Source organism: Phyllostomus discolor, chromosome 9 (assembly GCF_004126475.2).
Source record: "Phyllostomus discolor isolate MPI-MPIP mPhyDis1 chromosome 9, mPhyDis1.pri.v3, whole genome shotgun sequence".
Lineage (NCBI taxonomy): Eukaryota > Metazoa > Chordata > Mammalia > Chiroptera > Phyllostomidae > Phyllostomus > Phyllostomus discolor.
In genome coordinates, this window is record NC_040911.2 from 48,525,976 (window position 1) to 48,540,434 (window position 14,459).

The 14,459-nt window shown below is 36.7% G+C and overlaps 1 protein-coding gene across 1 annotated transcript in view; it reads left to right on the plus strand.

Moving 5' to 3' along the window:
- Nucleotides 1-14,459, plus strand: part of ANKRD12 (ankyrin repeat domain 12) — a 157,452-nt gene that overhangs the window by 94,722 nt on the left and 48,271 nt on the right. Inside the window, 1 exon segment of the mRNA XM_036009317.1 lies at nucleotides 2,895-3,037. Within this exon segment, the coding sequence (XP_035865210.1) occupies nucleotides 2,895-3,037 (143 nt within the window).

The window sequence follows — 14,459 nt, forward strand, 5'->3', positions numbered from 1 at the left end:
TAGCTTTTACACATCCCCCTACTAGATACACTTGGAATTTATTTCTCTACTGTGTGTAAATTGGGGAAAGGGTGATATGTAGGGCTCCCCAACCCCCAAGACCAGTACCAGTCCAGGCCTGTTAGGAGCCAGGCCCCACAGCAGGAGATGAGCTTGAATGCAATGCACTTGAATCACCCCAAAACTGTCCCCCTAGCGCCTGCCTGGTCCATGGAAAGATTGTCTTCCACGAAACTGGTCCCTGGTACTGAAAGGTTGGGGACCACTGCTACAGGATGAGTGTTAAAGAATGACTTAAACTTGATATTATCTCTCAAAAACCAAAAAGATTTTACTTTTCCTTTAATCTAACAAGCCACTTCTAAGCATCTCTCTTAAATGTTTAATGATAAATATGCATAAAGATTTAATTGTAAGGATACTTGTTGCAGCACTGTTACTAATATTTAAAAATTAAAAATAATTTAAATGACCACTAACAGAAGCTTCTTTAAATAAATTATGAGATAGAGTTCTGGCCAGGATGGAAGCCTAAGTAGAAACCCTTCACTTCCTTGCACAATCAAAACAAGGATAACCACCAATCTAAAACTTAACAAACATGATACCAGAAGTGCCAGAAAACCAAACTGCATGGAATTCTGACAGCCAAGAAATTAAAGAAAATGTTGACCAGACTGGAAAGAACCCGTGGTCAAGCAGTACCAAGTGTAAAAAACCACAATGAGGCACCAGACCCTGCGGACAGAGCTGGCTGAAGGAGAAACTGAGGCTCACTGTGGACTGTGGCAGTTGCTGCGGTGAGAGAAACTCCCTGTCTCACATTGGAAAATGGGCTACAGCCAAGGAGGTGAGCTGCACTGTTCCCTCTCTGGCCCCTCCCCCACAGGTAGCACCACAGCACAGCAAGGAGGGTTGCCCTGCCCTTGTGAATACCTAAGGCCCCACACCCTTACAACTTAACAGGTGCACCAAGACAAAGAAATAGGGCCCAAATGAAAGAACAGAGCAAAACTTTCTTTCAGAAAGAGAACTAAGTAATGAGGAGATAACCAACCTATCTGATGGAGAATTTAAAGCCCTGGTAATCAAAATGCTCACAGAACTGATTGAGCTTGGCCAAAAAAATGAAAAATCAAATGAAAGATACCCAAAATGAAATAAAGCAAAATATTCAGGGAACCAGCAGTGACAGGAAGGAAACCAGGATGCAAGCAATGATTTGGAACAAAAGGAAGAAGTAAACATCCAACTGGATCAGAACAAAGAAACAAGAATTCCAAAAAGTGAAGAAAGACTTAGGAACCTCTGGGACAACCTGAGACGTTCTACTATCCGAATTATAGGCTTGCCAGAAAGAGAAGAACAACAGCAAGGGATTGAAAACTCATTTGAACAAATAATGAAGGAGAATGTCCCCAATCTGGCAAAAGAAATAGACTTCCAGGAAGCCTGGGAAGCTCAGAGTCCAAAAGAAGTTGGATCCAAAGAGGAACACACCAAGACATATCATCATTAAGTTACCCAAGATTAAAGATAAAGACAGAATCTTAAAAGCAGCAAGAGAAAAGGAGACAGTTACCTACAAAGGAGTGCCCATTAGACTGTTTCTCAAAAGAAACCTTGCAGGCAAGAAGGGGCTGGAAAGAAGTATTCCAAGTCATGAAAGGCAAGGACCTACATCCAAGATTAGTCTATCCAGCAAAGCTATCATGTAGAATGAAAAGGCAGATAAAGTGCTTCCCAGATAAGGTCAAGGTAAAGGAATTAGTCATCACCAAGCCATTATTATATAAAATGTTAAAGGGACTTATCTAAGAAAAAAGATAAAAAATATGAACAGTAAAATGACAACAAACTCACAACTATCAACAAATAAACCTAAAAGAAAAGAAAAACAATGAAAACAAAAAACTAAGCAAACAATTAGAACAGGAACAGAATCATGAATGGACAACATGGAGGGATTTCAGTGGGGAGGGTAGAGGGGGGAATGGGAGGAAATGTACAGGGGTGAAGAATAATTGGGAGGCACATAATAAATGGGGGGGAATCAAAAATGGTATGGGAAATGGGGAAGTCAAAGAACTTATATGCACAATCCATGTACATGAACTAAGCAGGGGGTATTCTGGAGGGTTGGGGGGTGCGGGGCAGAGGGTGGATAAAGTGGGGAAATTGGGAAAAATTATAATCAATAAAATAAACTTAAAAAAAGAAAAAAGATAGTCACTGCAATACTATGTTGTAGAAAACTGTAATGACATGGAGATTATTTTCATTGTAGTAAGTAAAAGAAGCAGATTAAACAACCTTCCCAGTTTTGTTTTAAAATTATAAAAATGAGAGGGAGATAATCTAGTAGGATTTATGCAAAATTATTTAAATTATATTTAGGTGTTGGGTTTTGGGTAATGCTTATATTCTCCTGTGTATTTTTTATTTTCTAATTTTTAGTTAAAATAATAAATATTAAGGTGGGAAAAGATCATATAGACTTAACAGATAACAGCCCTTAAAACAAAGGAGGTTTTTTTTACTGAATGAAAGGCCCTTACAAGCTTAGTAATATTTTGCCTCCTTTTTCTATTCTTTCCCCATAGTTGACCTGATTATAAATTATAGCAAGTTTATATTTATAAGCTTAAATGTTTAATATTTTTGTCAAACAATTTAGCCTGAGTGGAAATAAAATATTACCATGAATAAACCTTCTGTAAGATTAGTGGTGTTCCTAGGTATGTATGTATTGTCTGTTATTTCTTTTTCCTTCTGTACTATATGCATTTAGAATTATATGTTACACATGGTTTAGAATATAAAAGCATTTATATATATTGATTTAGTACAAGAGAACCTTATGGTTAAATTAGTAATTAGTATTCTAACTTTAGGTTGGACACCACTGCATGAAGCTTGCAATGTTGGATATTACGATGTCGCTAAGATACTTATAGCCGCTGGAGCAGATGTTAACACACAAGGATTAGATGATGATACTCCACTCCATGATTCTGCTAGTAGTGGACATAGAGATGTAAGTACAATAGAAAAAGCAGTAATATGCATTTTCAAAATACAGACTCAGCCCAGAGTAATTTAGTTTACTTCATAGTCATGCTGTCTCCTATCATATTTCCCTCTGCCTGATCAGCTCACCTGTATTTTATTTTTTGTTTTATCTGCCTCTGAACTGCTAATTCCTGTCATAGTCATATTTAGCATTATCTTTACCTAAAATTTATTTAGTTTGATAGTTAATTCAATCTGGCACAATTTTTATTTCCAGGCCATGCTGTCAGAGAACTAGATGTAGTATTAAAGTGGATTTTACTTAACAGTTAAAATTTTACAGTGTCATGCTGCCTATCTTATCTTAGGCTTGTTAATATTTAATGATCCCTGTATATATAACATTTATTCCTGCATTTTAGCTGACATTATTTAACACATTCAGATGGTTTATGTGTATAATAATAAAAACATTATAATCAAACATGCTTATAAGTTAATGGTATCTGTAATATTCTGAACCACCTGAATTTTAAATTCCATTTGCATTTTAAATCTCTGGCAGGTTAATAGCAAAGCTAAACCATTCTTAGTTGTAATGAAGCCCATGTTTTAAGTGTGTTTAATACTTAATTTCATTGCTGTAATCTGCTTACAGCCAGAGCAGATCTACCTGGAACACTATTAGCAATAGTTCTAAATCGAGATTTTGTTTTTTCAAATAGTAAGTAGATTTTCTCTTTACTTAATTTTTACTTTTAGTAAAAAATACTTGCATATAGTTTAGAAAGTTAAAAAGTACTACTTGGTTTATAAGGGCAACTGCAAGACTCTATTCCATGCCTCCCCATTTCTCAACACCTTTAACCAAAATCAGCTGATATGTAGGTGTTTTTTCTAGTAGTTACTTCTTTACTTCTAACAAGATGCAAGCTATATTGCTTTTTAGGTTTTAGTCATTATTTATTGATCTGCAATGGTTTTATTAAATATTGCTGCTTGGAGATTCACAGAGTATACTATAAGTGTATTTCCTTTTTTGATCTTTATTACCTGGGTTAATATACTGCCTCACTCTTATTTTTTATTTAATTTCTATTAAATAAAAAAATTCTTTTTGTTCTTCCTTACTCTATGATGTAATTCTAAAATGCCTCTCAATTATAAACCGATCACTGTGTTTAATATCATTATTGATTAGTTCACTATTTTTGAGAAATATCTTTGTGATTTCTCATATCCTTGTGTACAAGATATCTTGTATCCTGCTCTAATCGGGCCTAGTTGCTCTCTAGATCTGTAGGCTCTAGAGAACTGTCCTGGGATATCTCTACCATTAATCCCATGTGGAATTCCCAGTCTGTCCATGAGATTTCCAATTTCCTGGTGCCCATCTTAACTCTGAGGATATTAATTAAATCATTCTACTTCCTGGCATGGTCATGGATTTCTCCAAGATCCTTTATATTACTGCTGTGGTTTGTTTTATTTTTCAAATTAGAGATCTGCTAATTTCTGTTTGCTCATATTTGAATGAGGTTCTTAAAAATACTGATTGACAAGATCTGTGTTTTATGTAGCTTTTTGACTGGTGGGCTTCTCTGTAGTACGTCTGGACAAGATGACTGAAAAATCCCCCTTTTCTTCTTTTAGCAGCATTCTCTGACTTTGGGGGGGGGGGGATGGAATCTGTAGTGAAGATAGATAGGAATTTGATTCTGGCCTGGCCATTTTACTAACTATGTGATGTTGAACAAAATACTTTCCTCCTTTGAACCATTATCTCATCTTTAATTTATATAATAAATAACACCTGTCTAAAGGGAATATTTTGAAGAAAAAGAAGATGCTGTGCATGTTAACACCTTGAAATCTAAATTTTTAATGAGTGTCAGGTAAAAGATTAAAAGGCTACATTTATATTGCTCTTTTTCAAGTATACCTAAATATTTTGGAAACTGAAAATGTTTTCATCATTTACATTTTTCCAAAAATTATTTTTCATGGTTCTCAGAGTTTCAATTTTGAAGAAAAATAGCCTATAGTGTTACGTTTCCTAAACTTGTCCTTGCTTACCATTGGACCAGTCTTTTCTGCTCCCTTGGCAGTTCATACATATCTAAATTATTGCACTTACTACATTATTTTTTATTGATGTACTTGTCTGTTTCTTGCACTGTTCTGTGAGTACCAGGCATACAAGCTCTTTGTATTGTTCTGTGTTAATGACCCCTGGAACTGCTCGTCAAATAAGAAGCACTTAATCGATTCTACGTGAATGCATGCGTAGGTACAAGGCTGAACCTATGCATGGCTGGCTGAATAGATGGATGGCTGAATAGATAACTGACTAAGGATGGAATGTCAAAGTCTTAATCCACAAGACCTGACAATATATAGGGCACATTTCCTTTTCCACTGAACTTACCTGAAACTGATATATTTTTTGGCTATGTTATTTTATATACAGTGTATTCCTCCCCATCATCATTATTGATAGTTTGTCAAAGATGACTAGTTTTCTTTTTTTTCTTTCTTTCTTTTTTTTTAGATTTTATTTATGTATTTTTAGAGAGAGGGGAAGAGAAGGAGAAAAAGAGAAATGTTAGTGTGTGGTTGCCTCTTATGTGCCCCCTACTGGGCACCTGGCCTGCAACCCAGGCATGTGCCCTGACTGGGAATCGAACAGGCGATCCTTTGGTTCACAGTCCCCCGTTCAATCCACTGAACTACACCAGCCAGGGCTACTGGTTTTAAGTGTCACTTAAACTTAAAACTAGTTTAAGTTTTAAGTGATATATAAAGATTTCCTGATTTCTTAATGTAATGTTAAAGAATCCTGCCTTGTGAGTAAGATGTGTTTCTATGAATACAAGTTTTTAAATATGCACATAGTTGCAAAATATTTCCAAAAGTTTATCTTTAAGATCCTATTCTTGCAGGGATTCAAACACTATTTCCAGTGTCTTTCTAGAGGGAGACTGACATGCTATTTTCAAGAAACCTTTGGTTTTCCTCTACCAACAAGCCTAGGAGAGTAGGAGTCTAACTCAGAGCTATTGAGGCTACTTTTTTTTTCTTTTTCTTTTACTTGTGCCTGAGGAGGAGAAAAAATGAGAAACACCAAAACCCTCATTTGTATTTATCTGTATAATAAATTATGAGTCTCTACCAAAGAATTGGACTTCTTTCACTCAGAATACTCATACAACTTCAGCCATCCATAAAACATTTCTAAGATAGGAGAAGTAGAAACAGCAGTTCTGTAGCCTGTTGTAAACTATTTAGAGTAAGAAAGGATTAACATAGTTTACTAAGAACTTTATCTTTGGCCCATCTTTTGCAAGTGCATAGTACTTCATGATAAACATTTTTATAATAGTTTTATTCCTAGTTGTATTTTAGATACCTGTCTTTATTTTCTTCTTATCTCATCATTTTTATTATCTACTTCTGAGTTTGTTGCATGCTCTGTTTTGAGCAACTTTAAGTTACTTTAAATTCTTTCTAGAATTTAGAATAAATAACCTTATTTGAATGAACCAACTGTTCCTGAATGATCATGGTCATATTAATAATTATTTTTTTATTATTTCCTGATAGGTAGAGGAAGCTTTCAGCAGTTTTTAAAGATCCTTTATTGTTCTTTCTCATTCAAGATCTTTAGCTTAAGGAAATAAGCCTAAAAATGGAAAATTTTTAACATAGATGTCCACTACAGTATTATTTATAATAACTAATTTTTTTACTCCTCAAGCCCCTAAAATAGCAAGATTTTAAAGGGACATAGACCCACAAGGACTAAGAGCAGAAGAAACAAGAAAATCAATATTTTGGAAGATGGAAATTAGAGGAGTGAGTGGTTACTGACCTAGAAGAGGGTTTAGCACACCTCTTCTGTTAAGGACTGGATACTAAATATTTTAAGCTTTGCAGGCCACATACCACCTCCTCCTCTCTTTCTCTCTTTTCTTCTGTAGTTCTCTTTCATCAGCCCTTCTTAAAGTATTTTAAAAGAATATAAAAACTATTTTTAGTTGGCAAGTGAGATTTAGCCTGTAAACCAAATTTGCCAACTCCTGATTTAGAAAACCCAAGAAAATTGAAACTAAAGCCATTCCAACACAGAATCACAGAAAACTAAATGGAATTGATGGTCCTGAGTACTTCTGGAAGTTCCTGTTTTGGGGAGGGGAGGTTGGGGGATGGAGGGATTGAGCACAAAGGAAAAGGGATTCATGGACAACAGTGTGGTGATTGCAGGGGGAGAGTATAAAGGGAAATGGGGAAAATGCAATAAAGATTAAATTTATGTACACACACACACACACATACACACACATACATGAGACTAAAAACAAAAGGATCAAAGTCTTTTTGACCCTCATATCCCCTTCTTAATCCTACGCAGCCAGATGATTGCACCTCTCCCACCCTGGCATATGATTGGAGGTTTATTTACTGGCAAATATAACTCATATATTCTGGGTTGATATACCACAGCAGTTGAGAGTGAGGATTAAGTGTATATTAATTAGATAAGATCCAGCCTTCTTTTAGCTAGCAACCACAGTGCTGGCAGTAAAGCTTATTGTTGGCATGAGTTAAAAGATTTCTCCACGGGAAATTGAACTAGACAAAAGAGGGTGGGTGGAAGTCTGATGAAATGACCCAGTCGTATTGCACTGGCATGAAATCCATCTCTACAAATTCTGCCCATGCCTGCAAACCTTCCAGTATATCTCTTATTGCCTTACTTTTAAATGTGAACAGCCAGTGATCATCTGACATTTGAGAAAAGTCTCTAATATGGAAGGAAAAGACCAAAACAAGCAAATAGAATAGTAGGAATTTGCAGGACATAATACCAAGTGGAACTTCCAAAAAAAACAACAACAACCCATTAACTTCCCCAAAGAAATAAGAGAGTTTATTGTAGCCATGAAACAAGAACCATCTTTTTTAAAATACTGTTAGATATATAGGGTGCATAGGTTCAAGGTTATGACTGCTCCACATTTGTACATGACTAATCTTAAGCCATAACATTTAAGCAGTCAGGTTATAACATGTGTTTTGTAATGGTGTGTGGTTATTTGATAATAAATTGTATCCGAGAGATACTGCAAACTCTGAAGTCAGTGTTGGTATAGTGTTTTTAGTTTTTTGTTGTTGTTGTTAACTTCGAAGTCTGGGGCGGGGGGCGAGGGGGGTGTTCATTTCATTTGCTGTTGAAAATGTCTCGCTCGGCGAGCAGGAAAAAGATGCGTTAGGTGCTATGCATCCAAAACAAGTTGCTTCTCAAAATATTTTTGCAAGTGTTGTGAAAAGTATGCCTTGAGCACAGCAATATTGTTTGTGATCACTGTTACAAAATGTTTTGCAAAGTCAGCTATTGAAGATTCTGATTAATTAATGTTAAAGACATTTTTTGGTTGTATTTTTAGCAATATCCATGTTTCTGTTATTTGAAAAGAAAATTTTTTATTCTGTTTTTATTTTTCCTTAGTAATTTCTAGATTGTAACTGAAAAGAAAAAATCCTGTATTTTATTATGTAAATATAATAAATGCAAATTTGCAGGTTTTATTTTTAATTCTTTTTCACATTTCAGCACATACTAATAATGAATGTATCTCTCAAACACAAGTGAACTACGCTGTAATGTTTTTCACCATGACCTCTGCAGAGTTAAACAAGAACAGTGATTTTATTATAAAGCTTTTAGAAATTAATATATGATAGCAAAAGTTAAAAATGGAGTATTGAGAATTAAATGTAAAGTTGAGGAACTCTCCCAGAAACTAGGGGGAAAAAAGACAAAGGTGGAAGAGGGAAAATGAGGAAAAAGAAGGCTAATTAAGGAGATCTTTTTTTTCTTAGAAGATAGAACAGTGAAAACATAGAGAGGGCATTCATTATCAAATAAACCAGAAACTTTTCCAGAACTGAAGGACAAGGGTCCTCAGCAGAATGGATGTAAAAAAAAAAAAAAGACCAAGATACATTATGTTGGAATTGCAGGAAAATAGGGACAAATATTTGCCTCAAGCTTACAGAGAAAAGAAAGCAAATTGCACATGAAGATAACAAATTATAATGGCATCAGACTTTCAGTAACACTATAAGCTAGAAGATAATGGACTGATACCTTTAAAATTGCAGGAAAAATTATTCGGTATCCAGACTAAGTACTAATCAAGTGAGGATAGAATAAAGATATTTTGTGACAGGAAAACATCTCAAAATATGTACTCTCTCAGGAATCTCCTGGAGTTGATGATTTCACCAAAATGGAGTAATAAACCAAGAAAGAACATAGGATATAAAGAATTCTTTTTTTTAATATATTTTATTAATTATGCTATTCCAGTTGTCCCATTTCCCCCCTTCTCTCCCCTCCCCCCTGTACCCCCTCCCACCCACATCCCCCCCTTAGTTCATGTCCATGTGTCATACTTATGAGTTCTTTAGCTTCTACACTTCCCATACTATTCTTGCCCTCCCCCTGTCTATTTTCAACCTACATTCTATGCTACTTATTCTCTATACCTTTTCCCCCTCTCTCCTCCTCCCACCCCCCTGTTGCTAACCCTCCATGTGCCCTCCATTTCTGTGGTTCTGTTCCTGTTCTAATTGTTTACTTAGTTTCTTTTGGTTTTGCTTTAGGTGTGGTGGTTAATATTTGTGAGTTTGCTATCCTTTTACTATACATGCCTTTTCTTTATCTTCTTTTCTTAGATAAGTCCCTTATAGCATTTCATAAAATAAGGGCTTGGTGATGATGAACTCCTTTAACTTGACCTTACCTGAGAAGCACTTTATCTGCCCTTCCATTCTAAATGAGAGCTTTGCTGGATAGAGCAATCTGGGATGTAGGTCCTTGTCTTTCATGACTTGGAATATTTCTTTCCAGCCCCTTCTTGCCTGTAAGATCTCTTTGGAGAAATCAGCTGACAGTCTGATGGGAACTCCTTTGTAGGTTACTGTCCCCTTATCTCTTGCTGCTTCTAGGATTCTCTCCTTCGTTTTTACCTTGGCTAATGTAATTATGATGTGCCTTGGTGTGTTTCTTCTTGGGTCCAACTTCTTTGGGGCTCTCTGAGCTTCTTGGATTTCTTGGAAGACTGTTCCCTTTGCCAGATTGGGGAAGTTCTCCTTTATTATTTGTTCAAATACGTGCTCAATCTGTTGCTTTTCCCCTTCTGATTCTGGTACCCCTATAATTCGGATATTGGAACGTTTAAAGGTGTCTTGGATGCTCTTAATCTTTCCCTCAATTTTTTGAATTCTTATTTCATCATGCTTTCCTGCTTGGTTGATTCTATCTTCCTCCTGGTCCACTGTATTGTTTTGAGACTCATATTCCTTCCTTTCACTATTGGCTCTCCTCTGCATATCTTCCTGCATCTCTTTTATGGTAATCTGCATCCTTTCATCTAAATTGCGTCCAAAATCAACCCGTTCCGTGAGCTTTCTGATCACCAGTGTTTTGAACTGCGCATCTGATAGATTGGCTAATTCTTGGTCACTCAAAAGGATGAGTCCTGGGGGACTGATCTGCTCCTTTGAAAACATGTTTTTTTTCCCCTGTCTCTCCTTTTTTTTTTTCCTCTGGTCTGGTTGCTCTTGTTACGGTGGGGGGCAGAGCCTTAGGTGTTTACCGGGGCTGGGCACCCCAGTTGCTAGATTGTGACGTTATATGTGGGGGCGGGGCGGGGACGGGAGAAAACAATAGCAATAGTTCCGTTCTCCTGGACTCAGACCCTTCTCTGGGTTCCCGGGCTGTGAGTTCTGCCCTGGTCCACAATCGCTACCCCTCAGGGTCTGCCAGCCGCAGCTTGCGTACTCAGGGATCACTGCTGCGTTCTTGCGCCCGGATGGCTGTCGCGCTGATTTCACGCCAAACTTTCCCCGACCTCTGCGCCGCCAGCCCGAGCCAGCCCCGCACCCACCCGGCTCGTCTTCTCCTACCAGTCCGGATGAACGCGTCTACTTCAACTTCATGGCTGCCCGACTTCCATTCAGATAAATCCTCTGCCGGATCTGGGCGTTATTCTGACTGTAAATTATTGTTGTAAATTATTGTTGTTCTAATCTTGGTTGTGCGAGGAGGTACGGTGCGTCCACCTATTCCTCCATCTTGCCGGAAGTCTTCAGGATATAAAGAATTCAATACAAAATTGAGGGAAGGTTATTCCTGGGATGATAGCATAAAGGAAGATGCTGGTGTGACAACTGGGGGACAAATCTAGAGAGCAACCAGTCCATTTTACAGCAAGTTAGAAGGCTTGGAGAAAGGAATCTCTAATACAAAGTAATAGTACATATATTGAACTGAAGAGGTCTATACTTGTAGCAGAATGCGGGATGAATTAAATATGATTGTGCAGAAAACTAAGATGAAAAATTAAGATATTTAACTCTGGGGGGGGAATAAAGTTGTGTAAGAATGGAAATTTAGTCATAATATATTACTTGGCTCAACATTTAGTCATAAACAAAAAATTAATATAACTTCCAATATAATATATTAGAGAGAAGGAAGGAAAGTGTATGTGTATGGGAGAGGAGAGGATGGGAATTAGTGAAAGAGATTGGAATTCACATCTTCCATTCTAAGACAATGCCTAAAATCTGAAAAATAAGGCAGCAGCAAGCTGTCACTGCCATAAAAAAAAAAATGTCCAAACAGTGAAGAATTTTTTAAAGAGATTATTTGAGTCAAGTAGGATACCTGGGAGCAAGATCTCAACAGACTGAGAAAAATCTAAGTTTACAGGTTTTTTGTTGTGTGTGTATGTGTGTGTGTGTGTGTGTGTTTTATGTATTTAAGGTTAAGGAAGGAAGGAAGATTGCATGAAGGTGAGAGAAAGCAAGATTGGATTACAGGATAGGTAAGATTATACACTTTCTTTAGAAAGAGGGTCCCAAAAGGAGGTTATTTCAAAGGTTTGTTAACCTAGTTGCACAGAAACAGTGGACCTATGCTTGCTTAAGTCAGAGATAAGCCTTTTAGTAAAATTATATGCCCAAGGTATGACTACCCACCATGGTCTGCCCAGTTAGGAAATTATGATCAGATCACTCTCTGAGGTTACCTTCTATAGAACCTTCCATTTTTTGTCCACAGTATGTTAATTAAGGATATGGACACAAGTACATTTTGCAACTTCCTTACCTCTCAGCCTTCGTAGAATTGAGTAGAGTTAGGGCCCTTCTCTGGATTAGGCTTTGGCTTAAGGAAATGTAGTGGTTGGTTTAATTGCCTATTGGGATCACTGAAACCTTCTCCATGCCAGTAATAAGGATGTTTCACTTACCATTTGTGTGTTCACTGGAGGAGCACTTTTAATTTCCTTCAAGAACCTTTTCTTTGCATTCACAACGTGGCTAACTGTTTGACCCAAGAGGTCAAGAGGTCTAGCTTTCTGTCTCTCTGGGCTTTCAACATGCCTTCCTCACTAACTTAATTCCTGGCTTTTGATTTAAAGTGAAAGATGTGCAACTTTCATTTGAACACTTAGAGGTCATTGTAGGAATATCAGTTAGCCTAATCTTAATATTGTTGTGTCTCAGGGAATAGGAAGGTCTGAGGAAAGGGAGAGAAACAGGAAATAACCGGTCAGTGGAGCAGTTAGAATACATACAACATTTATCAATTAAGACCACCATTTATTGGACATGGTTTGTAGCTACCCAAAACAGTTAGTAGGAACATCAAAAATCACTGGTCACAGAACACTATAACAAATATAATAATGATTAAAAATTTTGAAATACTGTGAGAATTACCAAAATGTGACACAGAGACACAATGTGAGAAAATGTTGGAAAAATAGCTCTGGTAGATCTACTCATGTCAGGACTGCCACAGTCCTTCAATTTCTAAAAAAAAAAACAACACAGTATTGGCAAAGCACAATAAAGCAACGTGTAATAAAACAAGGTATGCCTCTATTTTCTAAGTACCACAGGTATGTGTTGGGAATGTAAAGACAAAGACTTGATCCAACATGAAGTTTATGGTCTAGAGTAAGGTGATAATTTTGTTAATATTATCATAGTATGAATTTACATATGATAGAACACACTAATGTCAATGGGAATAGAAGTTCAATACAAGAAGAGATGGTAAGGAAGCATAAATAGTGACACTTGATCACCTCTGAGTGGAAAATAATAGGCAGTGATGACTGCCAGCTTTCTGGCTTCGGTTACAGGTGCTTGTCACTGAGAATGGGAATAGAAAATATTTTATTTATTTTTAGAGAGTGTAAGGGAAGGAGAAAGAGAGGGAGAGAAACATCAATGTGTGATTCCTACTCGTGTGCCCCCCCTACTGGGCACCTGGCCTGCAACCCAGGCATGTGCCCTGACTGGGAATTGAACTGGTGACCCTTTGTTTTGCAGACCAGCGCTCAGTCTGCTGAGCCACACCAGTCAGGGCTCTTGCAGTTATTTTTTTTATATGAAATAAACATAAACTGGAAATACTGGCTTCTAGAACAGAATCAACCAAAAAGAGGCTGAAAATATAGAAAGGAAGAAGATAAGGAGTAACACATAAATGAAATGAAATGACTGACCAGGCAGATCCTGGCTTTATGGAGTCCAGAGCTTACATAATTCGGTGGGAGAGGAGAGGATATCTTTAAGAACAATTTTGTAGTAATGAATACAACATTACATATAAGGTCTTGTGAGGGGATTATGAAAGTGAGGGGCCTTGAAGTTTGTTTCATTAGTCGTAAGTAAATTCATGTCAGTTTATGATAGTTTAAATCCCTGAGTGATGGGGAAAAGAAAAGAGCATTGATAGTACTATTAGCCTTAAATAGAAGGGAAATACTTCTTTTGACACTCCCTCTAGAAAATAGAGTTGAACCTTAAAACACGGGTTTAAACTACCCATGTCCACTTAGCCTACACAGAGATTTTTTCAAAAATAATATAGTAAATGCATTTATTCTTAGTTTCAGGTGTATACCCCAGTGATTAGATATTATATAACTTATTGTGATCATCCTGATAAATTTTGTACCCATCTGAAATCATACTGCATAGTTATTAGAATATTACAGACTATATTCCCTGTGCTGTACTTTACATCCCCATGACTATTCTGTAACTACTAATTTGTTTTTCTTAGTCCCTTCACCTTTTCCATCCATCCCACCAATCCCCCTCGTGTCTAGCAACTGACAAAGTGTTCTTTATCTTTGAGTCTATTTCTGTTACCCTTGTTCATTTATTTTGTTTTTTTAGATTCAATTGTTGATAAATACATATTTATTGGCATTTTATTATTTTTCTTCATTAGGAAGACCCTTTAACACTTTATGTAATACTGATTTTGTAGTGATGAACTCCTGTAACTTTTTCTTGTGTAGGAAGCACTCAATATGTCCTTCAATTCTAAACCATATGTTTGCGGTGTAGAGTAA